The sequence below is a fragment of the Megalopta genalis genome, chromosome 14, assembly GCF_051020955.1.
Source record: "Megalopta genalis isolate 19385.01 chromosome 14, iyMegGena1_principal, whole genome shotgun sequence".
NCBI lineage: Eukaryota > Metazoa > Arthropoda > Insecta > Hymenoptera > Halictidae > Megalopta > Megalopta genalis.
The window spans coordinates 8,528,227-8,554,125 of record NC_135026.1 but is presented as its reverse complement, the minus strand read 5'-3'; the positions used below and the strand labels follow the sequence as shown (position 1 = coordinate 8,554,125).

The 25,899-nt window shown below is 36.8% G+C and overlaps 1 protein-coding gene across 2 annotated transcripts; it reads left to right on the top strand.

The window, feature by feature from the left end:
* The first annotated feature begins 58 nt into the window (after positions 1 to 58).
* On the top strand, positions 59 to 22,019 carry spz5 (spatzle 5 Toll-1 receptor). Of its 2 annotated transcripts, XM_033479570.2 has the most exons (8): positions 59 to 383; positions 847 to 1,269; positions 7,455 to 7,609; positions 16,355 to 16,444; positions 17,276 to 17,431; positions 18,152 to 18,274; positions 18,868 to 19,113; positions 20,000 to 22,019. In XM_033479570.2, exons 2-8 carry the CDS (start codon positions 1,240 to 1,242, stop codon positions 20,169 to 20,171), a joined length of 972 nt encoding a protein of 323 aa, XP_033335461.2. In that variant the 5' UTR covers positions 59 to 383; positions 847 to 1,239; the 3' UTR covers positions 20,172 to 22,019. The 2 variants fall into 2 exon arrangements, with proteins under 2 accessions (XP_033335461.2, XP_033335460.2); XM_033479569.2 differs by having other exon boundaries at positions 59 to 1,269.
* The last annotated feature ends 3,880 nt before the right edge of the window (positions 22,020 to 25,899 follow it).

The following is a 25,899-nucleotide window of genomic DNA, read 5'->3' as shown; positions in this document are numbered from 1 at the left end:
GTATCGGGTACCCCACCCGGCCGGCCCCCTAGATCGGAACTCGTGCACGCGTCCACGAGGAAGGGGGCCCGGGCGTAGGGTACAGGTATAGATAGGAGCACCCACGTTGCCGTGGGTAAGACCGTCGCGTGTAAAACACCGTCGGACGGACTCTGACAGCGGCCGAACCCGGCGGAGCAGGAGCACAGCGACTGGCGCCGGCTGGCCTTAGGTAGCCGATGCTTGCGAGCGCGTCCACAGTGTGACCGGGCGGTGATCAACCGAGCACTCCGTCCTCATTTTCCTGGTCCCCCGATCGTTTTCAGTGAAGTGCAGTGAGGAAGTGCGATTACCGAGTGTCCGTGTCAAGCCGCCAAGTGTTTAGCCTCTGCAAAGTCGCCCAGGTAAGCCGACCGGCAACAGAGTCAGCGATTTCTTAAACGGCCTTAAATCAGCCAAGTGTGACAAGTCGTTTGTGAAACCGCCTGTACGCAGGTAGAACGACCTACATCCGCGCGTAGGGGTGAAGCCACCCTCTCGGGTCTGGGCGAACGATATCGCTGGGAGGCGATCTTTTGATCGGCACAGCCGCGAATGGAATTTGGAAATTGGATTCCGCGGAGCGTGAAATTTTTGAACGGCAACGGCGATAGCGAGCCGCCGGTTTCCCGAAACCGGTGAACAATGGTTTCACACTTGGCCGGCGTTCCTTAGAAATTTTCCTCGGCGGCGCGGTCTATCGCCGAGTTTCATCGGTTGCCCGGATGCAATAACAGTCGCCGCGCGGTGCCGACGTTGGAGGCTCGTTTGCCGCTCCCGAACGCTTATCGGCGCGGCCATTGTTTAATTGTTTCTCAATTCGCACAGTTTACCGGCGGGAAACCGAAGCCAGCCAGCCGGCGGCCGCGCACCGTGATCGTTATCCAGCCGCGGGGAACAATAGCTGTCAACAGTCGGGCGACTAGATGATTACGTGTCGGTGGTTCCGCGATCCGCACAGCTCGCCTAGGCGCATCCTCTGCAACGCGGTTACCGGCACGCGCTCGCCCGCCCGCTTCGGATACCTGTTCCTCGTGTCACCGTCGATCCCCGCGACGATAATTATGTGATCGAACCGTCGCGTTTCCGTCGTGACACCTGCCCCGCGAAAGGTGCGCGCCGCGCGATCCAACGGACGATAACGCGGACCGTCGCGACAGCTCAGTTCTGCCGAAGTGTCAGTGGAGATCGATCCTGCACCCTCGACGGGACCCCGCCGAAATGAGGCCGCTGCTGGACACGCTGATCATCGTAAGTGATCGATCGATTCCTCGTTTCTATTCTTTTCCGATCATGTCTCAGATTCCCGTTGCAATCGCTGTTGCTAGCGAATCTTGATGCACTTGCCATTTATTCGTGACGAGTATATTCGTCGGTACATAAGAAGTTGCCATTTATTCGTGACGAGTATACTCGTCGGCAGATAACAAGTTGCCATGTATTCGTGACGAGTATACTCGTTGGTACATAACAAGTTCCCATTTATTCGTGACGAGTACACTCGTCGGCACGTAACAAGTTGCCATGTATTCGTGACGAGTATACTCGTCGGTACATAATAAATTGCCATTTTATCACAACGAGTATATTCGTCGAAAGAATTGCCATTTCTTCATGACGAGTATACTCGTCAGTGCATAAAAAACTGCCATTTCATCACAACGAGTATATTCGTCGAAAGAATTGTCATTTCTTCATGACGAGTATACTCGTCAGTGCTGAAAAAACTGCCATTTCATCACAACGAGTATTTTCGTCAAAAGAAGTGACATTTCTTACAAGTGTACTTGTAAAATAGTTGCGATTGTTGTATGACGAGTATATTCGTCATTAGATAATAAACTGTTATTTCTTAAAGACTAGCATAATTATAATAAATTGCATTTTCTTCGTGACGAGTGTACTCGTCATTCTGAAAGAAAATATCATTCTTGCGTGACGAGTATACTCGTCATTGTATAAAATAATTGTCATTTCTTCATGACGGAGGTACTCGTCGGTGGACGAAACATTGGCGACGAATATATTCGTCATTGTATTAAAAGTTGTTATTAACGCGTGACGAGTATACTCGTCGTTACACAAATAGTCACCATTTTTGCATGACGAGTATAGTCGTTGGTTGCAGCTAAGAGGTTATGTATACTTTTTTTGGAGGTTATATATACTCTATTAAAAATTGTGTTGCTAGTTCGATGGCTTAAGCATGATCTTTTACGTCGTACTTATTAGTACGATTATAAAAATCAATAATAATAAATCAATAATGCCAATAAAATATCAATAAAAAAAATATATATATCAATATTATTATTCAATAGAATCTCGATTATCCGAATCTTTCATATGCGAACACTCTATTGCTATATTTTGAGATCGAAGGATTATTGTAGGCGGTAAAAATAGGACCGCAAAATATCGTTCTTTTTCTGCGAAGTAATTGTGAATCGATGCGGGGAATAGCGTGGTACAGCTACGCGAAAAAAAAGCAACGCTGTTCGTGCCGCTCAAACAAAGCTTCATCCATATGCAGCCTGTGCAACTAGGTTCAGCTTCAGCTATTTTTCAATCGCAACACTACAAAAAAGTTGAATGGTTCCAAGGACTATCTTTTTGCGACAAAATCTTCTTTGCAGTCTACTATACCGTAACGGGTTACTTTAAAATCACCTAAATTTTTTTTATTGTGTTACGCTTACTCATAGTGCATAGAAATTAAAAAACGATGTAGCACATGTATGTAGCGCATGTAGCATCATAGCAGAAGACATCAATTATCATGATGTTAATACTTTATTTTAGATTTTAGCTTTATTTTAGAATTTTATTTTATTTTAGATCTTTGTTTTTTTTTTTAGATTTTAGCATTACTTTAGAATTTTATTTTATTTTAGTTTCCTATTTTATTTTAGATTTTAGCATTATTTTAGAATTTAATTTTATCTTAGATTTTAGCTTTATTTTAGAATTTAATTTTATATTAAATTTTCATTTTATCTTAGATTTCTATTCTATTTTAGATTTTAGTTTTATTTTAGAAAATTTAATTTTATCTTAGATTTTAGCTTTATTATAGATTCCGGTTTTATTTCAGATTTTAATATTATTTTAGATTTTCGTTTTATTTTAGGTTTTATTCTAATTCCAGATGAGAGAATGCTCTGCATCGACATTTAATTCTCAATTACTACATAAGATAATAAAAACGTGGAAAATGGAACTTTCACTACAAAAGTAAAAAGAAATGCCGTGACGGGGTCACTCGTGACCCCAGTGTACCAAACAAAAGTTGACACTTTCTCCGGTAAAAATGCCACTATAAGAATTCTATTAATCCGTTAAATATCGAGTATTTATCACGAAGGATCGTACAAAAGAGACATTAAAAACTCGTTAGGCGTATTTGAACGGAACCCTTGCCTCAAGAATCGCCCCGCTGCGCCAAGAACCACGACACGCGAAACGGGACCGCGTAAAAATTCACGGAAGCGTCTAAACGACGTTTCTAATTCGCAACTCTGTTCGCGTGTCTGCGAATCGTGCGTGAAAGTGCAGCTCCGCAGAGGCGCGTGTCTACCGAGCATAGGAACACAGGTTTTACGGTCGCACACGTGACGTGCTCTGCGTCAAAAGCCGCGACGCGGGTGATCTCTACGAAACGAACGATCCACGGTGGTCTGGAGTTCGTTTTCGGTGGCCAAAATGATTTCAACTGTTATTTCAATGTTTGAGATTATATCAGGATAGGTCGTCGAACTCGTCTTGACACCAGCTAAAAATATTATGCAATCGAAAATATATATTAACATTTTCAAGAATCAAGGTGACCTCTACATTTTATAAATAGAAAGTTTTATTTATATATATTTCACGAATGATACCGTTGTTAAGACTGATATTTTAATATTTTATTCGAATCAAATTTTATTTGATATATTATACGAATCAAATTTTATTCGAAGAATTTATTCGATATATTATTCGAATCAAATTTTATTCGAAGAATTTATTCGATATATTATTCGAATCAAATTTTATTCGAAGAATTTATTCGATATATTATTCGATACATTATTTAAAGAATGTTTTCGATATATTATTCGATATATTATTTGAAGAATTTATTTAATATATTATTCAATATATTATTCGAATTAAATTTTGTTCGAAGAATTTATTCAACTCGTTATTCGAATCATTCAAATCATTATTCGAAATGTTGTTTGAATCAAATTTTATTCAAAGAATGCTCAACTCCGTTGCGCACAGAAAATTTATACTGTTATCTCGAATTTTGCTAGTTCGTTTCTAAAATACTGAATCGAGATCCGGAACCATCTGAAATTAATTGATACTTCGGATTTCGAGGTTTTCCAGAGGGTTAAAAAAAGAACTGTTGCCAATAGCTTAAAACTTGAGAAATTAACTTTTGACCACGAAATTCGTGTTTCAGACCCAGACCAGTCGTTTCGTGCGCATCGTGAAAGCTAAGTGAAATTGTGGACGCTCGTGTAAAGACTGATGTAAGATCATCCGTAATTAATGATCGGGCGCGCGAAGATCTTCATCGGAGCTAGTCACTTTGCAACAATAGAGAAGAATGCGAATTCATTGTTACCGAGTCTGACGCAATACTCATTCTTAGCATTAGAACCACGGTTTCGGTAGTTAAAGGGACAACAGCAAAAAATCAACATGCAATAAAGCAAATTTCATTTTCAGTGTTTATCGTCTTACCTTTGCGATGTTAGAACTGTTGGATAGCTGAGATTCTTCTGATTAAAATGAGTACAAACACGATGCAATTCGGATTAGTTTAAGCTATTCTAGTATGGCCAATCTACAGGGTGAACAAAATAACACGATCATTTCGAGTAAATTTTCTTGTCTTTGATCATTTGAAGGAATGTCGTAGGAAAATATTTTATGGTGATTACTTATGGGTAATTTGATAATATTTATGTCAAGATAATGATCAAAATATAAACTCTCATTTAAGAAAACGTCAGTGACTTAAAATAGCAAAAATTGTTCAGAAAAATGTTCTGTTTATCATAACATTCATCCATGTAAATCAAGCAATCTTTTTTGCTTTGACATTTGTGCATTAGTAAAATATTCAAAGTGATCAAGTTGTTTTGTTCACCCAGTATATAACAGATCGACAAACGTGGTCCAATTTCCATCGTGTTTGGACTCATTTTAATCGCAAGGATCTCAGCTGTCCATTGGTACTACAAAAATAAACGTAAAATGAAAATAACTGAAAAGAAAAATTTGTTCCACGTATACCTTGTCTATCTCTTGTCTACTGTTATCGAGACCTGCGGTAGTAAAAGTGTGGGGCTGTAAATTTAAGCAGCCAGTGATATTCATGAAATCGTAGCTTTCATTGCTTAGTGTGCGGATCAAAATAGTGCTTGTTAATATTTCCAGCGCATGAGCGGTGACGCGGTTTCGCCACGTCAACTCGCGAATCGTCAGAACGAAAGTGGTTTCGCGGTACACGACTGATTTCCGTCGTGATCCGATGAAACACGGTGCCGGCTAGGCTGTGTCATACGGATGAGTCAATTGAAAGTGGCATAAGAAAGCAGTTAAACGCCGCTGCACCAGGATATTACGTCAGAGTTAAATCCGTGTTAACGACCGGGGTCGGATAAGGATCGTTCGTTTCAAAATTCCCGATTCGAAAATAGGCCGATGGGAAGAGATTCGTGAATGGCTTACGGGCTTATTCTTATACTCGATCTCGATAACACGCGACGAACCGAGTTTCCTATTCCTTATCCCGATTAGTATCGCGATACACGTTGCGCAACGCCATAAGAACGTGTACTTTTTTTAATGGGACGTCGCACAATGGTCTGGTAGCCCGCATTAGGTGGCCAAAAGTCGAAATGTCGAGTTGTATAATGTGTTTCGCTAAAAATTTTTCTTTGCTGTGAAATGTTTGTTTGCCATAATCTGGCAATAGTTCGAAGCACCCAAATCCAAAATATTATTAAGTTCAATATTTGGCTTGCAAACACATTTTTACTTGGATCAAAACCAACGTCGCTGTATGTAGTTAATTTTTGTCAGATTTTTATAATCAGCAAATTTTATTTATTTATGAAAACAATAACTAGGTCGAATGCAACACAATGAAAACATTTAAGGTGCCCGAAAACATATTTCAACACTATTTTTAAGGATTAAGGAAAAAAATAAATGTTACACTATCTTCAATCCATTGCAATTGTTAAGGGAAAAAATAAATGTTACGTTATTTTAAATTCATTAGAATTATTAAGAGAAATAATAAATGTTGCACAATTTTCTATTTATTAGAATTAGTAAGTTTATTAAAAACTATAATCTTCTCGTTTTGCATCTAAATGGAGCAGACTTTGCACGGCAAATTGATGCAAGCAGATTGCATCGATAGACTTAATTAGAGCGTTCTTCCTATAAAATTCCTATAAAGATCATTATTAGGAGAAATCTCTAACTGGTTGCGGAATCCGAGTGATTCATTCTTCCTTGAACCGGTTTCAATGATTTGTGCTGCACATAATAGCGCGTAAACTGTTTGCAATATTCGATAACGAATTAGGGAGACCACTTTACGTCAGATGCACATTCTTGTACTACATTACTCTATCTTCTACTTTCCTTAAAATGACAAGAAAGATTTTCGAAAAAATCCAGAAATCATTCGATGGTATTTTTTAAATTAAAAAATTATTGATATCTTTATTTGTCGCCAAATTTGCATTCAATCTAATTTAGACTTCGTTGACATTTCCCTTTAAAAACTAGAGCCTGCAATATTATATAGTATTACATTGTACTATATATATACTCTATATATATATATAGTACTATATATACTCTATATATATACTATATATATATATATACTCTATGTTGTGTGTTGTACTATGTGCATATCATATTGTATTATGCTATACCATGTTATACTATGTTATGTTATACTGCGTTAAAGTACTGTATAAAAATGCACTACGTCGTGCACTAGGACGCGCAATAGACTATAAATGGCAATTTTATTATTGTTAATCCATGCTCGTTCTGATTGTTCTATATTCTTAGTCATGCATCAAATTCGAAGTATTTATAACCTCGCCAATTATTTATATGATTGTACCTCTAAAGAGCAATGTTCACAAATCTGTGTAAAACTTTTACGTTCACTTCGATAGGCTCTATCTATCTTTTATTACCGTTTGCCTAATCCAGACCTAACCTAAATAACCTTAAAATCCTTCGAACGTTACAAATATAGGTTAAGCCTGCACACGTTGTACATATAGGTTAGGTCTGTCTACGGAATTCTGCTCGCCACTGCATATTTAATTATTCTTATTGCTTTATTAGCGGTTCCGTAGCGCAGACGATGATTTCACGTGAGAAACGAATTTGGATTTCAGCTGTCCTTGGCGAACGCGCACAGCCAGCCGTGCATCGAATACGGATGCCCAGGACGACCGCAGTTAGAGCCTTTTGTTCCCGCGCCACCGGGGCACACGCCTAATTGCGCGAAGCCGGGCCAGACGTTCTGCGAGAGCCCAGATCATTATCCCCGGTAAGAAACTCGTTTCATTCAGTTTAAAACGTGACAAGCCGAAAAGGACGCAAAACAAAGACTGCATGCGCTCGTTACACGCGGGCTAGCTCCGGCCTTCCAGAAAAACTCGACGGCCTCCGTTGGCGACGTTCGAACCGATCCGACGGTCGAATAACACGGCCGAGAATGCACCGAACCGAAATCAAATTAATCAGCACCGGTAGTAACATTAGGAATGTTACTGTCCTCGGAATAACAACGTAACCTTCTGGGATATCCAATTAGGGTTGCGCGGCTACGGTACGGATTTATGGGAATTTCAACGGAAATCAAGTTTTGTATCGTGTAATATATAAATAATAATTATATATTATATATTATATATATATAACTATTATATATATAGTCAGTCATATGGAGTCATATGGATTTCGTGTGGACAATTTTATATGGAGTACAACACATGAAAACAAAAGGTGTTAAATTACCTGTTAAAACTATTATTTATATAATATAATTATAGTTTTAACGGATAATTTAACACCTTTTGTTTTTATGTGTTGTACTCCATATAAAATTGTCCACGCGAAATCCATATGACTGCCTTTCACCTTGATGAAAAATATCCAACGCCCACTAGGTAGATAAAATTCAATATAGGTTAGGTGTTCCGCGTGTAGCCAGTTCTTATTTTCTCGTTTGAAGTTGGCTACACTTCCCAGCAACCAACAGAACTTCGAACTAGCACATTGTACTGTTTCCAATGGATACGCAGATTCGATGAAAAAGAAAACATTTTTTCTACAATGAACGAACGTTTTCTGACAATGAACGAACCGAATACGTAGAACTACGGTACGCGTAACCCAAATATAACCTCGAAAAGAAAGAAACGTATTTCGTACGCGTATTGTTAGGAAACACAGAATTCTATGGGTTTTTTCTTAACAATATTTTCTGGTGTAGAAAAAAATGTTTGACCAAAAAATGTTCCAACTTCAAATAAGAAAATATACACATTCGATTTTATCTAACCTAATGGGCGTTGGATTTTGTCATCAAGGTGAAAGAACTGATTTCGCAGAAGTGTTTAAAATTGCGAAAGTTAGGCTAATCGTGTTTTTGGTGAGATTATTTCAGCAGACTTTCACGAACGCGACCCAGAACTACAATACTTCCGCGATCACGATTCCGAGACTTTCCCAAAATCTTTCTCGAAATCCATGTTTCGTATGCGGGAGTGGCTTCACCGGTACTGTTTGGAATACTAATGACAGACCAATGAACTGTGCTTTTGGCAAATTTCTTCGTGAACAAGGACATTTCTCGGGGACGGGTCGACCTCTTCTCGATTTATAATTTTGCATTTAGCTGACGTTCCTTTCGGTGGTCGTGACTAAACCTTCTCGATGTACAGTGTATTCAATAAATTCGCAAGAGTATACTGTGACTAAAACATCTTGATTACTTTTGTTTTCGATAATGTGAAAATGATGTTTAGTTTGAAAGGGAGAATGTTAGGACGAACAGAGCATTTTTCTTAAGATGATATCTTCTGCGATTTTAAGTTTATCGATGTCGAAATTTTTGGCCTCGAGGTCACGTGGCGATCACCGTATTATAGGTCAAGAAAGGGTGTCTCAAAATTATGGTACTTCCGGGAAATGAGGGATTCCCGAGGTCATTTGAAGTAACTTTTTCCTTAGCGAAAATGCAATCTGCGGCTTCGTTTATGAATTATTAACGAAAAACACCGGCCAATGAGAAGCGAGCACGCATGGCGCGAGGCGGCCGAGTGAATGAGCGATCACAGCCCAGTTCCGCTCATTGGCCCATCCGCCACGCGCCAGCTGATCTCGCCTCTCATTGGTCACTGTTTTTCGTTAATAACTCGTAAACAAAGCCGCGGATTGCACTTTCGCTAAGGAAAAAATTACTTCGAATAACCTCAGGAACCCCTTATTTCCCAATTTTGAGTAACTTTTTGGATACCCTGAATATTATTTGACATTTGACAAGTGAAAATATTCGAGTCAACGACGCCTGTTTATTATTAAATATTATTACAAATCTGGTGAAAGTTATGCTGAAGTTAGAAGAGAATTTCGTACAGAATATGGAAGAGAAAAGTGTTCGTCAAACATGCAAATCAAAAGAATAATACAAAAATTTGAAGAAAGTGGTTTACTTGCAGATAAAGTTAGTAAACAATGGCAATCTAGTGCAAAAGATTTAAATGGCGCGAAATTCAAAATACTAAACAACACTAACACTCACAAATGGACACCCTCTAGATTGGTTCGAGAAAATACCACTCTGGGCGTTGAGCAACTGCATCGTAAAACGGATGCTGTCACCAGTTGATTGCGTATCTTTATGCGAAAGTAATGGCTTTCTACAATTCGTTCGCAAGGAACGCGAAACTAATGGATGTTTATTTCTTACAAGATTTTAATAAGCCGCATATTAGACGTTTGTAAATTCCTGCTGTCTCACGGTATGAAACGCAGTCTGAACAGCGAGACGCAGTCTGGACAGAATTGTGCACTGTACATAAAAATATATCTCTGTAGTAAAAAAAAGGTTCCGTTTACTGTCAAGATTAAATAATATCGCGAAGAAATCGTAAAAATGAAAAAAAACGACAGTGGAAGAATGACGAATAGCAATAAAGAATTTGAAAAATCGTAAAATTTATCGTGGTAATTGTTGTTAAAAGCTGCACCAGTGCTGTGCAATATGTTATAAATAGTTCTAAAACTGACAATATAATTTTTATGGAATAATAAACGCAAGTCCAGTTTCTAAGAAATTCGCAAAAAGAAGTTGAAAAGTTTTTTTTATCAAACGTCCTAAATTTATATTAGGTCTAGGTTAGATCGAGGTTAGGTATAACCTACAATTACACCGTTCGAGACATTTTAAAAATCATAACTATAAATTATCGAACGTCCTAAATATATGTATAGATTAGGTTTAGCTTAGATCTGAGTTAAGTCTAGGTTAGATTCGAATCAAGTCTATGATATAACCTTACTGTGACCCAGACGAAACACCGCAGACTTACGTTACACGAGTTCGAAAAAAAACAGTGCGTTATTGCCTTTCTAGTTTAAATTTAGGTTATGTCTCGATCAAATACAAATTATGTGAGAAATATGAAACCAGGAAATATCGAGCTGAAGAAGCCACTCAAATCAAAGTGTTTCTCCAATACCCATTTCGTAGATGTCGCAATATCTGACATGGCAGTAATAGGTACATTGCACTTTCTTATGTATTTTCAACGAATTAGCAATCGGCGTTTGATATTTGTTATATAACAAAGTTTTCCTTGATAAAAAAAACGCTGCAAATTATTATTACAATGCAAATTCGAATGATGTTTGTGCTAAACTATTTCTGTAATGATTAACCGAAGTTTCGCGACGAGCTTGAGATGGCAGTAATTGGGACATCCAGCCTAGTTGACCCACTGCGAAAATGAATTCGCAATCCCAGCTTATCAGCGGCGGTATAGCGCGGCTCGAATACTTTCCTCGCTCGCGGTGTATCATTTCATTGTTCTGCGTGGGACGAGTCCTTGGTTCGAAACTGAAGTCTGACCTTAGACACGCCATTAATTTATTCAGCGTCGATTCACTTCGCGCCGCATCGCGCCGTCCGCTTTACACGCGTAACGAAAGCCAGATTAATGAATGAGATCTCTTGGCGGTCAAAACGATTGCTAAATCCGATCGGAGCTACGTGGAATAGCCAACGAAGTTTCTCGATCAACTTTTTCCCTTGTTCTTCTGTGCTTCGCCGAGGAATCTGAAAGCGATGGTCGATTACGTAAAGACTAATGGCGGCGACCTGTATAAGTCCGTTACGTCGGTTCCGATACGGTTAATTTCTTAATCATCGCAGCGTGACCGTGGCCTTGATGCGGTCACGCTCGGCTTGATAATTATCGGGCCCGTTACGATCGACAGCCTTGCTCCGTCCGACGTTCCATCGATCCGCGGTACACGCGCGAGATTTATCGCTCGAAACGACCGTTGCGTTTTGCACTCACCGATTTCCATTTCCTTCTCCGTCTTCGCTTGTCGCCGACCACTCGATCGTTCTTACATTGTAAATTATCGCAGCGTGAATTATTCATCGCACCACGGTCGAACGTCGATTATCCGAACTCGGCAATTATTTACAATAGGGTCCTGTTAGAGCACAGTAACCCGGACCTAACCTGTAATCAGAACGCGCGGTGGTCTGGAACCACGAATTTCGTGGTCAAAAGTCAATTTCTCAAGTTTCAAGTATCGTAAAATTTCTTTTCGTCGTATTTTGACTCTGTAATTGGATTCAGTATATTTTAGAAACAATATTTTCATATTAATTATGACAATTTTTATGGAGCAAGTTCATGAAAATTTCAACTTTGAGCAAGCTTTTGAAGAAATGAAATTTTTGAAACGAGAATTTTTATTTTGCGTAGAAATCCGCAGTCGAGTAATTATTGTTACACGACATTTGTTATATTTTATAACAGTTGCAATAATAATATTTTTGTTGACAACGAATTGAATTTTGAATAATTCAATTTGTGAAATATTTGTGAATAAACACCATAATTTTCCAGCATTCGGATGAATTTTATTCAATACCAAAATTTCTGTCTAACCCTAACTTACACCTAATCTGTTATGAGAACGCGCGGTGGTCTGGAACTCGAATTTCGTGGTCAAAAGTCAATTTCTCAAATTTCAAGTACTGCAAAATTTCTTTTCGCCGAATTTGACTCTGCAATTAATTTCAGTATTTTAAAAACACTATTTACATAATAATAATAACAATTTTCATTGAACAAATTCATAAAAATTTCAACTTTGGACAAGTTTTTAAAAAAGTGGATATTTTCAAACGAGAATTTTTATTTTGCATAAAGATCCGCAGTCGAGTAATTATTGTTACACGATATTTGTTATATTTCACAATAGTTGCAATAATAATATTTTTGTCGTCGAGAAATTGAATTTTGTCCAGAAAATGTCGCAATCCAGACCACTTCAAATTTTACCAAAATAGGATAAGTGGACGCATTCGTGAATTGATCACCATAATTTTCCAGCACTGGAATGAATTTTATCGGGTACCTAATTAACACTTTACATGCTCGGTAACTAGGCCATCGATGTTAGAGCACCCTATACATGGAATTGATCTCTGCCGCGCGGGTTCGAGGATCAGAGACACTTTGTTTGGCTCGCGATTCCGTAATAAGTATTTAAATCGGCCACTGTTGGCCTCACGCGACACCACGCTATCATTAATTATTCAAAGGCACGTTATCATTGCGTATCGCACCCGTTCGAACACTCCCATCTGATTTATAACCGAACGCCATTGTTCGTTACAGTCCCGTCATCTCTTGAAATACGTTCCCAGATAAACACGTAATCGTTTCGAAATCGTATTGTGAATCGTATTGCAATTTAAGGCAGCTAAAAAATACGGACTTTCTCCCGGGTTCATAGGGTCAGTGGTAGATAAATACATAGGACGGAGGTAGAGTGTCTCGGGACTTGTCTCCAGCAGAGTCCGTTTCTTAAACATTGAATGCACAGTGTATCGCCTGAAATTATTATAATTCACGATAATTGAGGCTGATGCATTTTAATTATTTTTTAAAAATATTTCTTCGCACAAATTATACAGAGGTTAGAAACTGTTGATTGTTAGTGTTATTATAATTTACTATATTTAAGGCAGATGTATTTTGATTGTTTTTTACAATATTTATTGCAACAAATTATACAGAAGTCAGAAACTTTTGATTTATTATTATATTATTACATTATTATTACATTGCATGAATATTTAGTAACAACTTTTGGTCTCAGATGTACTTTAATTATTTTTTAAAATTATTATATTATATAATTATTAACTATTATTATTATTATATTGCGTGATCTCGAATATTTGGTATCAAATTCTGGCCTCAAGTGTTTGTCACCGATGAACGATCCCTCGGCAATGCCTTCACAATGCGATTGCTTGCACAAAGAGGAGCTTCATAACAGGAAACGATAACATCTCGTATTGTTTGTCATTTTCCGGTAACCCTAGAACTCTAATTCTCAGTAATCTGAAAATTCACACTAGTGTTTTGGCTATGTTAATAAGTTCGATTAAGGGTCGCCAAGTTGAAATTCGATACGAGGCAGAATATTATTTAAATGTTTGTAGAAATAGTAATGTAAAATAATAATCGATTGCTAATTTATTGAATATTCGCAGTCACGCACTATAATTAATGAAAATATTGCCACACTTATATACTTTAGCTAGTAAAAATAATTCATAGTCACACACCAGTTTAACCAGTAAAAATAAATTATTCACATGATGCACTTGAATAACACTGTCACACTTATACACTGTCATTAGTAAAACTAATTCATAGTCACACACTTTAACTAATAAAATTAATTCATAGTCATACACTTTAACCAGTAAAACTAATTCATAGTCACACACTTTAAACAGTAAAACTAATTCATAGTTACACACTTTAACTAGTAAAATTAATTCATAGCCACACACTTTAACTAGTAAAATTATTGCCACACTCATATACTTTAACTAGTACAAATAATTCATAGTGATACATATGAACTAGTAAAATTAATTTACAGTCACAAACTACAACTGGGAAAAATTATTCATAGTCACACATTTTAACTAGTAAAATTAATTCATAGTCACACAGTTTAACTAGTAAAATTAATTCATAGACACATACTGTAACTAGTAAACAAGAATCATAGTAAAAGATTCATGTAACTAGTAAAAAACCGTTTAACTAATAAGAAAAATAATTCACACTCACTTTGACTAGAAAAACTATTCTTTCACCCACACAGAGTTGTAAAACAGATTTTAGGAATCGAATAAGTAAGAGAGAGAGACAGAGAGAGAGAGAGAGAGGGAGAGAGAGAGAGAGGGAGAGAGAGAGAGAGAGAGAGAGAGAGAGAGAGAGAGACTAGATTAAATAACCATGATGTACGATATTATTATCGTCGAAATTATGCCGTTGAAAAAATGCTGCGACAAAGTTCACTGAAAATCCCAAGAACGAGAAACACATTAAAATACCGTACGAGAGGTCCGTGGACGATCCCATGACTATTCATAGTGGTACGACTATCTGAAAGTCGGTCGGCGTTGGTGTTCTTTAGACAGGAAACGGTTTCTGATCGAGATGCAACGAATGTAATCCTCGGAATAGCGGTAACCAGAAACGAGAAAACAGCTTTTAGGTGTGGACCATGAATTATACATCGGGACAGATCTCTAGCCCGGAGAAAGTTCTACGGAGTTCGGGGACGTGAACGAAAATTTGTCGGCGTGTTTGCCGAAACAATTCGCGCGTCTGCCTCTGAAATGTTCTCGGCAAACGTAACTACATGTTGTCAAACATTTTTCAGCTTTTAGCAAGAGAAAACTAGCTGTACCACACACACACACACACACACACACACACACACACACAATGCTATGGAACCATGGCAATTGATTATAAGAAAAATAGAATGGTGGTTGTGGAAAGTATATTTTCTGTATTTTTCTTTGCACTACGAGGAGTTGTTTATTGGCGAATTTTTTATCTATGATTATAAAAATTATAATAATAGAAGTAATGAGAATAACGATACGGTAAAACGAAAAGTTGCAAAAACAGCAGGACGTTTTAATAATATAAATAAGAAGAATAATATGAATGTACTGATCTCATTTGTTTAAAATCACACAAACTACAAAGTAGCAAGATGTAGCAGTTGAAACAGACGTAATTTTCTTCCTGACTATTTAAACATTCGTGTGAAAGAAGTCCCAAGTTTAACATTTGTCATCATTTTCTTATAAACCTTCTCAAAACCATGATTAAAATTAACTTTCGGACGCTCATTTCTTAAAAATAACACAAACTAAAAAGTAGCAAGAAGTAGCAGTTGAAACAAACGTAATATTCTTCCCAACGATTTCAACTTTCATGTGAAAGAAGTGCGAAGTCCAACATTTGTCAACATTTCTTTATAAACCTTCCCAAAGTTACAATTGTTATGCGCGTTACATTGTTCCCAAATACATTGAAACTTATTAAAGACACAATGAAATAATTGAAATATAGTTACCGACAAGCATCAAAGTGTAATGCAGACCAGTTTTTTCATGATTTAAAATGAACTATAAAAGCAATTAATTTTGACTTCATTTGCACGATTTGATCTTCAAGACAATATTTCTAATAACGTAAAAGGAGTAATATATTTGGATTGTTCTCGATTTTAAATTCAAAAATGTTTTCTACCATTCACCTCCCAGATTGTTGAAAATTCCATCAGTATAAATTCTTTAAATCTGTTAATTCATTTTGTTCGTGCAAGGACTCGAAGTTACATAAACTTTTTTATACTCGTCCAAAAAAATTTGGACTACGTAGGGTTAACACCTTCTACAAAACACGGCCGAGTTCCATTCGTTCATGAATAACGCATGGCGTGGCAAACAGTTTTTTCCGACGACTGAAACAGATACTATTGGACACGTGTCAATAGGTCACGCAAGATGTTCGCACGTTGACTCCCGATATCGTAACAAACGTCGCGGCTGATTTGCATTGGGCAGATCGAAGATCGTTTCGACGATCGACCTAGGGAACGCTATTGTCCTACTTCAGTTTTTCTTAACACGGCGACATTACTCGAACTGTTGCAGCCAGCTGATAAAGTTCCTCGCGGACAAATGCAGCTTCGACTTCAGCTCCGTGCTGAGGGACGAGTCCAAAGACGACTTCAATGCTCGCTGGTAAGTCTTGATAATTTATGCTGACCTTAGTTGGGAGTAGCAGTGAAATCTTTCATTCGATGACGAAGTAGAGACATTTATAGACGGATATTTATAGCGAGTTCAGATGAAGATATTTTCAGAGCTGGAACGAGAGAGAGATAAACAGCTGACAGATGTTTTCTTTTACAACTTTTTAATTTCTAATCTTTGCTTTTATATTTTTCATTTGTGTTATTTTATTTTTCCTTTTGAACTTCTCATTTTTTATTTACTTTTTATCTTTGGTTTCGTCTTTTTTTTTTTTGTATTTTTCATATTTTTAATTTACTCTATATTTTTGTATTTTTCATCTTTTTAATTTACTTTTTATTTTCGGTTTTGTATTCTCGATCTTCTTAATTGACTTTTTGTTTTTGTATTTTTCAATCTTTTTTTATATACTTCTTATTTCTTTACTTCTTTTTTTATTTACTTCTTTTTTTTCATTTATTTTTATTTATTTTTTATTTTTATTTTCATCTTTTCCATTTTTTTCGTTTACGTTCGATTTTTATTTTTGTACAATATTTTCCATTTTTTATTTTCCAATTATTTCCGCATTTTTCATTTATCTTTATTTACTTCTTTTTTTCATTTATTTTTATTTATTTTTTATTTTTATTTTCATCTTCTCCATTTTTTTCGTTTACGTTCGATTTTTGTTTTTGTATTTTTCATTCTTGTTATTTTTCTTATTTTCATTGTACGTCGTGTGCACTAAATAAAAACAATACTGTAACCGCATAAAAGTCTCATATTGTTCGCGATTGCTTCGAGGAATGGTTCAGGATCAAGGAAATTCTGTTCAAGGCCGGTGCCAGATTACTCCGAGGGTTATGATTACCCCCAGCGGGGTCAGCCGCAAATACACTCGCAGCCGTTACCATTCCTGCCGCCACGGTTTCCTCCACGAGGGCATCCCACATTGCCTTATGGGTCGCCATTGAACGACACTCAACAAAATGGGTAATTCGGATGCTAATTCGCCGCGCGGCACTAGTCGATCCGCTCTTTGTCCTCGCCTTTCACCGTTCACATTTTTACGAAAAACACGCCAGATCATGTTCGAAGCGCAGCTATTTGTACCACGCTTTATTTTCAACTCATCCCAGTAAAAATTATTGATCGAATAACAATGAGTGCCATGGTTTCATTGCCACCAGAGGTGGGCAGATTTTATTCGAATAACGAATAACATTTTATTCATGGAATTTATTCGAAACGTTATTCGAAAGATTAGACGAATCAAATTTTATTCGCAGAATTTATTCGAATAAAATTTATTATTTATTTATAATATTAATAATATATTACATATATAATTATATATATATATTTATTATAATATATATTTATAATAATTATAATATATTTATTATATAATATAATTATATAATGTATAATTATATAATAATAATTTATAATATTATTTATTCCAATAAAATTTTATTCGATATTTTATTCGAAGAATTGTTCGAAATATTAGTCGAAAAAATGTTTTATTCGAAAAATTTGTTCGTGATGTTTTAAATTTCGAATTTAAAAATTTGTTTTCTTCACTATTTTCCACGCATTATTTCGCCATTAAAGTCATTAAAATCATTGAAGTAGCATTTATGGGGACACTGGCAGTAATCGGGACATGTATCTTAGTTGAAATTTTGTAGCTCGGTGTTCTGTGATCAGTTACAGGTATAATTCACCAGATCAAAGCCACAGAAATCCGTTTCTGAGCACAGATAGTCCCGCTCATCCACGGACGCAACCTTTGAACTCCTTCAATCAGGGTCAAGCATGGTGGAGTCCCAGGTGATTATTATTCTTCGAACTTCCCGGTATCTTGGGGTCTCACATGACCCCATCAAAATTTCCTGGGAAGTACTGTAGCAAGGCATTGGCAAAAAATCGTTTAACTTCTTTCGATTAACTGGATTTCATAGCCTTAATCTAGTCGAGGTCACCTCAAGGTCATATCACCCTAAGCCGTTAGACTCGTCACAGCTACCTTACAGCGAGATTAAAAGTACATGATGGCATTTAAGAAAAAAATAAACGGTGACCTTGAATTGACCTTGAAAAATAGGTTAGTCAGAAAATCTTTTATAATATTGACTCAACAAATTCATTTCACTTCTGCGTTAAAAATATGTGAATATATCAAAATATGATGAATGAAAATATGTAAATATATAAAAATATAATGTAAAAAATATGTAAAAATATTAAAAAAATAATAAATATAAAATATAAAAATATAAATATAAAATATAAATGTATAAAAAAATAATACAAAAATATAAAAATATACGAACATATATTTCCAAAATTTTATCTGCAAAATTATTAATATTTGTAAAGATTCAGAATACGATTTGAAACTGATTTGAATATGTTCCGTCCAGGTATACGCGGGAAAGTAAAACGCCACCTCGCACCCTGTACGAGAACCCGCTGTTGAGGTACAGCAAATTGGCCAGGCAACGTCAGAAAAGACAGGGTAATCCTGAAGCAATTTACCTTTGCCCGACCGAAACCCAGTACCGCGTGCCGAAGGCAGCACTGAACGACCAGGGAAATTGGATGTACATCGTCAACCACGAGGAACAGTCTAAGAAGTACACGCAGCTTGTGAAGATGGAAATATGCACGTAAGTGATCGAACTGCGGTATGGCTAGCGTTCGCGGGAGAATAAGCCAGATCTGAGGAGCGGGAATAGGTGACGCATGCGCCGGGAGCAGTGTTTGCAGGGGAAGAAGCTACGCAAGGAGTGGGAGTAGGCGACGCATGCGTGGGAGCCCCGCACAGCGGCGTGGCTCGTCTACCGGGTGAACATTATACTACCGTCCTAAGTTAAAACGTCCTCTCTACTAATTTGCCACTTTTCAGGATATTTTTAAATATTTGGAACGTCACCTGCTATTTACCTTTTAAGCAAAGTTAGAATATTCTATGTATTTCATAGAGTTCCAAATGCAATTCCATTTATTTGATTTCACTTGAAGATAATTTTATTAATTTACAGCTTCACTTTCTGGATGATCAGAAATATTAGTCGAATTGTCCTAACTGACATTTCTGATCATCTTAGAAATAAAGCTGCAAATTAATAAAATTATCTTTAGGTAAGTGAAAGCAAATAAATGGAATTGCATTTGGAACTTTATGAAGTATATAGAATATTCTGGCATTGCTTAAGAGGTAGAAGGCACGTGATGTTCCGAATATTTAAAAATATCCTAAAAAGTGGCAAATTAATAGATAGGACGTTTTAACTATGGGCTGAAGTATAATGCTCACCCGGTAGACGCGCCACGCCGCTGTGTAGGACTCGGGCGTATGCGTCGCCTACCCCCACTCCTTGCGTAGCTTCTTCCCCTGCAAACACTACTCCCGGCGCATGCGTCACCTATTCCTGCTCCACAGAGCTCAGATTTGGCTTCTTTTTTTAAGATAAAAATATGAAGATACAAAACAAGAAAAGTGTATAGAAATATTTACGCTTTACGATTTTGACAAACCTTTCATTCTTTCAGACAAACCATGTGCAACGGGATCTGTTCTCTGCCTTTGGGCTACACCAGCCAGTGCAAACAACAGTTCGTGCAGAAAAGGCTAGTGGCGTTGAAAGGAAGTGGCGATCAGCTGTACACCGACGTGTTCTGGTTCCCCCATGGCTGCACCTGCGAGATCATGTTCACTGCCTGAGATTGCTCTCAGTCGGTACCGATTATCGGTATTGGACACAGTATTATGGGCAACCGGAAACCTGTCGAGGAGAATGAGTCACGCGGAACTGACCAAGAACACGCACGAGAAAGAATCTGCATGGTTTCAGAATGATGGAAGACTTAGGGTAGAAAAACTATTTCACCTTGGAATCCAATTGTTCGAGTCGTTTGCTACTTATTTATTGGCACACTAGTTACATACGTCGATTTAGTTACTTTTCTACTGCAGCATAGTTAACCTTCGTTTAAAAATCGTTGGAGTGATTTAACTCCCTTTTGCATTGCTATACACGTTCATTCGCAGACTTAGAGTGTACTAATGATCAGACTGCGGATCTTTATGCTAAAAATTGTCTTCATCGATTACGAGACATAGGAGTCAAACGCGAGTTTTCTTTCCACTTTAATAATTTTTCTAAGTTCAAATTAATAAAATCAACGTTCGCAGTTTCTTTTAACGTTGACGCAGTTTTAAATTGCGCCTACTCGATTTTGCCATAAACGCATAAAATCCGCAGTCTAGTAATGATTTATGGTGTACTTAATTGATGGAGTGTTTACACTTGAATTAGTTTTCCCCCAGATTTCGATGCAGTTAGATACCCGCCGTTGGTAAAGTAGGATGTGAAAACAATCGTCGATTCGATTTTAGGGAACAGAAAGTTTGTGGAATAATAGGGACACGTGAGATCAAGCCATGAAACTAAAATATAATGATAGATCTATTTGTACACGTTACACGCGAATACAGCTATTTAGGTAGAATCAATTGACTCGCTGGGGAATTCACGACAGCCTCGGTAATACAGATTCCTGGACAGAACGTAATACCATGGGAGACCACGGTGAGTCGCAATTTTCGTGCCTCGCCGCTGGATGTCGCCACCGACCGCAATATTTCAACCCTCGCGCACCGTTTCCTATGGGACGACGTACCTTTGTATCTTCGAATCCCTGCGAAATTATGCGACACGAAATAAAATGCATTTAATTTTCATACCGCGTCCACCGAAACGATATTTTACCTTTCCGCGTAGAAAAATGCAAACGAAACCACGGATTTCTTGCGAAAAGAAACTGAAACGCGTGCAGGTCCGTGAGTTCATGGACCATCGATCGTCGCGTAAACTCATAAAAATTGCTCCTAAGTATAGCAGTCGTCACTTCCCCAAGGTCGGTAATCACGACGACGCATATTTACGCATTCCGCAAATTTATCGCGCGCGTATCGACCAACTTGTTGTAACACTTTCATACGTCTTTCGTGGGATAGAAAAAAAAAAGAACGTTTGCGGTTAAAATTCATACGAGCACGGTGACCCACAGCACCATTATTCGCGTTGCTGCTACAATATTGTTATCGACCATCCGCGCAGAAAGATGAATTGACTCGTTGTATCCATTCGACATTATCTCTTCGTGGCTCGTTACGTTCTTTCTCAATCGTTCAATGAAGAAAAGAACGCGGCACAATGTGGCAAAGAGTTGCTGCTGAATAATAGTGGATAATTATACATTCAGAAAAAAAATTCCATCGCTGCGTTGCGCCATTTACAAACGTCATTGGTATATGTCATTGTATTATATAAATTATATGAATTGTAAATTATTTTATAGCGCTTACGTTTTGGGACAACGATACGGATCTTTTGTTCATTCGTAATGTAATTTCACGCGTGCCGGTCATCATCGTAACGTCGTAAGAATTAATTTTGTGTTATTTATAAGTTCAAGGTCATAGTATAATACGTCGTCGAATTTGTTTCAAAGAGCTGCATATCTTTGAACTATTAAATACGAGGGAAAATAAAAATGTTTTATAGGAGCAGAATTGTTGTTCATTAAAAAAAAATTGAAAATTGTATATTATTTCGTTTCAGTGTTTTTTGCAAATTTCAGCTGTACGGGGTGTTTCATTCATTTTCGTACATGATGACGTAACCGTTATTTTCAATGCTACAAGAAATTTTAGAAGAATTAATTTTTTGGAAATCTTAGAAAAATCTTGACAGAAATATTTATTTGTTCTAGATATAATGTTTAAATAATGAATGTGAATCGAATCAAATAATCTGTCCAAAGTACGAAATTAATTATGCTTGTATTTGGTGTATGTCAAGGTATGTACGTTGTATTTTATGGTTGAAATTGATTCAAATTCAAACCTAACCTAGATCTAACCTAGATCTAATCTAACCTAATCTAGATCTAATTTAGACCTAATCTGACCTAATCTTGACCTAATACAGATCTAATCTAGATATAAACATTAAACTCATCTCATCATAATAATTACCTGCGATATGCTAATCATGAATAGTAGTGTATATACTTGTCATTTTAAAATTGAAATTGATCTAAACTGATACCTAACCTAGAGATCTAACTCAGAGCTAACTTAGCCAACATAGGGCGCAGCACATCAGTTTGCATTTTTCTCTAAAATTCGTTTCAGCATCAATTCACATGATTCGTCATTTTTATTGAAAATAATAGTAAAAAGTAGTGAACATTTCCAACCTTATCGCACGATTCCTAGTTTCAGTGACGAAATAAAGCGACTTAACTGGACACCGTAGTGAAATATCCCAAATTTAGAACATCTAACCTAGATCTATAATCTAACCTAATCTAGATCTAATTTAGACCTAATCTGACCTAATCTTGACCTAATACAGATCTAATCTAGATATAAACATTAAACTCATCTCATCATAATAATTACCTGCGATATGCTAATCATGAATAGTAGTGTATATACTTGTCATTTTAAAATTGAAATTGATCTAAACTGATACCTAACCTAGAGATCTAACTCAGAGCTAACTTAGCCAACATAGGGCGCAGCACATCAGTTTGCATTTTTCTCTAAAATTCGTTCCAGCATTAATTGACATGATTCGTCATTTTTATTAAAAATAATAAAAAAAAGTAGTGAACATTTCCAACCTTACCCCACGATTCCTAGTTTCAGTGACGAAATAAAGCGACTTAACTGGACACCGTAGTGAAATATCCCAAATTTAGAACATCCGTTAAGGTAAACAATTTTCTCAAAAACGATTTTTGACCGCGAAACGGAGAATATCGGCCAGCGTGTAACGTACAGCGGCCAATTCACAGGCGATCTAGAGCGAGCGCTGAAGAATATCGCGCAAAACGGGAAGCGATTTACGGGAGATGGTAACTGGTTATCAAGGACGGAGCGATATAGGTTAAACCGCGTGTCGTTGGAACGCGAATACGGCCTCGGCAGCCATGAAATAAAAGTATCTCGGCCCGCTCCGTCGACAGCCGGAAAAAAAAGGACGAAAAGGAGGCGCGCGGAAAATGGGGGATAGCGGGAAACAGAGCTGGGGTGGGCGGCAGGAATAACTGCTAGGAGGTCAGACACGCGCAGGATGCGCGGAATTTTCTCGCGGCACGGCGAGGCCATGCACGCCCTTCTTCGTTTTGCAAAGGCTCGAGCGATCGCTCGAGTTTTCAGCCCTTCGGCACAGAGCTCGACATCATTCGAGCGGATTCTTCGAATGAAATTTATTATTCGAGTAATATTTCAAATAAATTTGTCCAATAGAACTTTATTCGGATAATCTTTCGAATAAATTCATTCCATCAAATTTTATCCGAGGAATACATTTCGAATATGTAAATCCTTCGAATAAAATTGAATCCGAATAACGTTTCGAATGAAAAATTTTATTGTAATAAAATAATTTTTATTTTAATAATAATTATTATTTTAAATTTTATTATAATAAAATTTATTGAATAAATATATTATTCAACATTTCAGTTATCTTGTGCATTTTATAAGAATTTTTTAACTGGTGAAAATGTTAAGCTTTTAGCAATTTGGAACTTGAGGAAGCTTTTATTAAACGTTGATTAAAAGTGATGGACATCGGATATCATTTATATGAAAGTTTGCATTATTGTTAACATGTACGCGTCCCTTTCGAGTGCAACTTCCTGCAACTTTGAATTCTACGTGTATTTTAACAAGACCGAGGCTTTGGACGATTTTTCACAAATTCCCGACGATCTGGTAACAAAATGTAGCAGAAGTTCGTCAGTATTAATTCTTCGACAAATTTTGATATTATATATGAAATTTCAGAAACAAAATATTTGTTATAAATAACTGAAATCGTTTCGATTTTGTTAATACTGCCATATATTGTTGACCCGATTATATTATAGTTGGTGTCGAGACGAATTCAATGACCTACTACACCATGACCTTAACCCTTTTATGAACGCTAAAATAGTTTTGGACATGGTCAACGGGTTTTCAGCCCTCCGCCGCCGTGCCGAGCCGCGTCGTTTCTTCGGCCGCGGCCATCTTGCCGACGGAGTCCCGGGAACCCATTAATTACGAAAATGTGATTACGCTCTGGGAAATAATTCCGAAGGAAGAGCCGCCGGGACGGCTGCTGGACCGCGATCGTTCGCGCGAATTTATGTTTTTGCCGGAAATTAATCTCCGAGACGAATTCTCAAGCAAATGCCGACGGAACGAGAATTATCGTCTGAGAAAGAATTTCTTCAAACAGTCTGGTCCTTTTGGATGGAACACAGCGACGAGCAAAATTGTATGCACACGGCTTAAACTTAACCTGTAATTGGAACGTTCGAAGCAATTTAAGGTTAAGTCCTGATTAGAATTGAGTAAATATTTATATCGGTAAACAATACTGATATTTTCAATTTTTAATTTTATTCTTGACCTATGCCTAATCTATATCTAACTTATGCTTTAGCTATACTTAATCTATACCTAAACTATACCTAAATTATACTTATATCGATTAAGAAATTTTAGTTTTAACCTATGCTTATATATAAGCTATAAACTAGCTATAGCTATAAGCTATAAACTATACCTAATTTATATCTAACCTATACTTTACCTAAACTTAATCTATACCTAAACTATACCTAAACTATATCTAAATTATACTTATATCGATTAAGAAATTTTAGTTCTAACCTATGCTTATAATGTTGGAGGCACTTTAAGGTTAGATCTAGATTAGGTAAGCAATACTGATATACTAATTTCAATTTTATATTTTAGTCCTAACCCATATCTAAACTATACTTATTACGTTCAAGGAATTTTAAGGTTAGGAATTTTAGACCAAACCTATACTTATAACGTTGGAGGCATTTTAAGGTTAGATCTGGATTAGATAAACGATACTGATCAATTATTTTCAATTTTTCATTTCAGACCTAACCCAGACCTAACGTGTACCTAAACTATACCTAAACTATGTTTATAACGATTAAGGAATTTTAAGGTTAGAAATTTTGAAGTTATGAAATTTCAAGCTACCGATGCTTAAATAATTAATAAGATTTAGGCGAGTAATTGTATAAAAAATAGTTAATAATATAATATATTAATATATTTTGCCAAGATAAAAACGTACAGTTTCGCACACAGACTTAAAATAAAATACATGATGGAGAAATGGAACCGTCAATAAATACAGATTGTTTACTATCGTGGGACACATTTGTACAATTATTTCTTAGTTTATAAGTCGGTTTATAATAAAGTAATATGGTCCAGAGAATATATTATTCTCTGGAGAGTCAGTTTTCGTGTGCAAAGCCTTTGTTAGACCGTTCATTTGTTAACCAAAGTGTAGTTGATAATTTAATAACGAGTTGTAAAAAAATCGGTGGATCTCAGC

Coding starts and splice junctions, on each gene's coding strand:
- spz5 (XM_033479570.2), top strand. CDS start 1,240: ATGAGGCCGCTGCTGGACACGCTGATCATC. Junction 16,445..17,275: donor GACGACTTCAATGCTCGCTG/GTAAGTCTTGAT, acceptor ATTCTGTTCAAG/GCCGGTGCCAGATTACTCCG. Junction 18,275..18,867: donor CAAGCATGGTGGAGTCCCAG/GTGATTATTATT, acceptor TGTTCCGTCCAG/GTATACGCGGGAAAGTAAAA.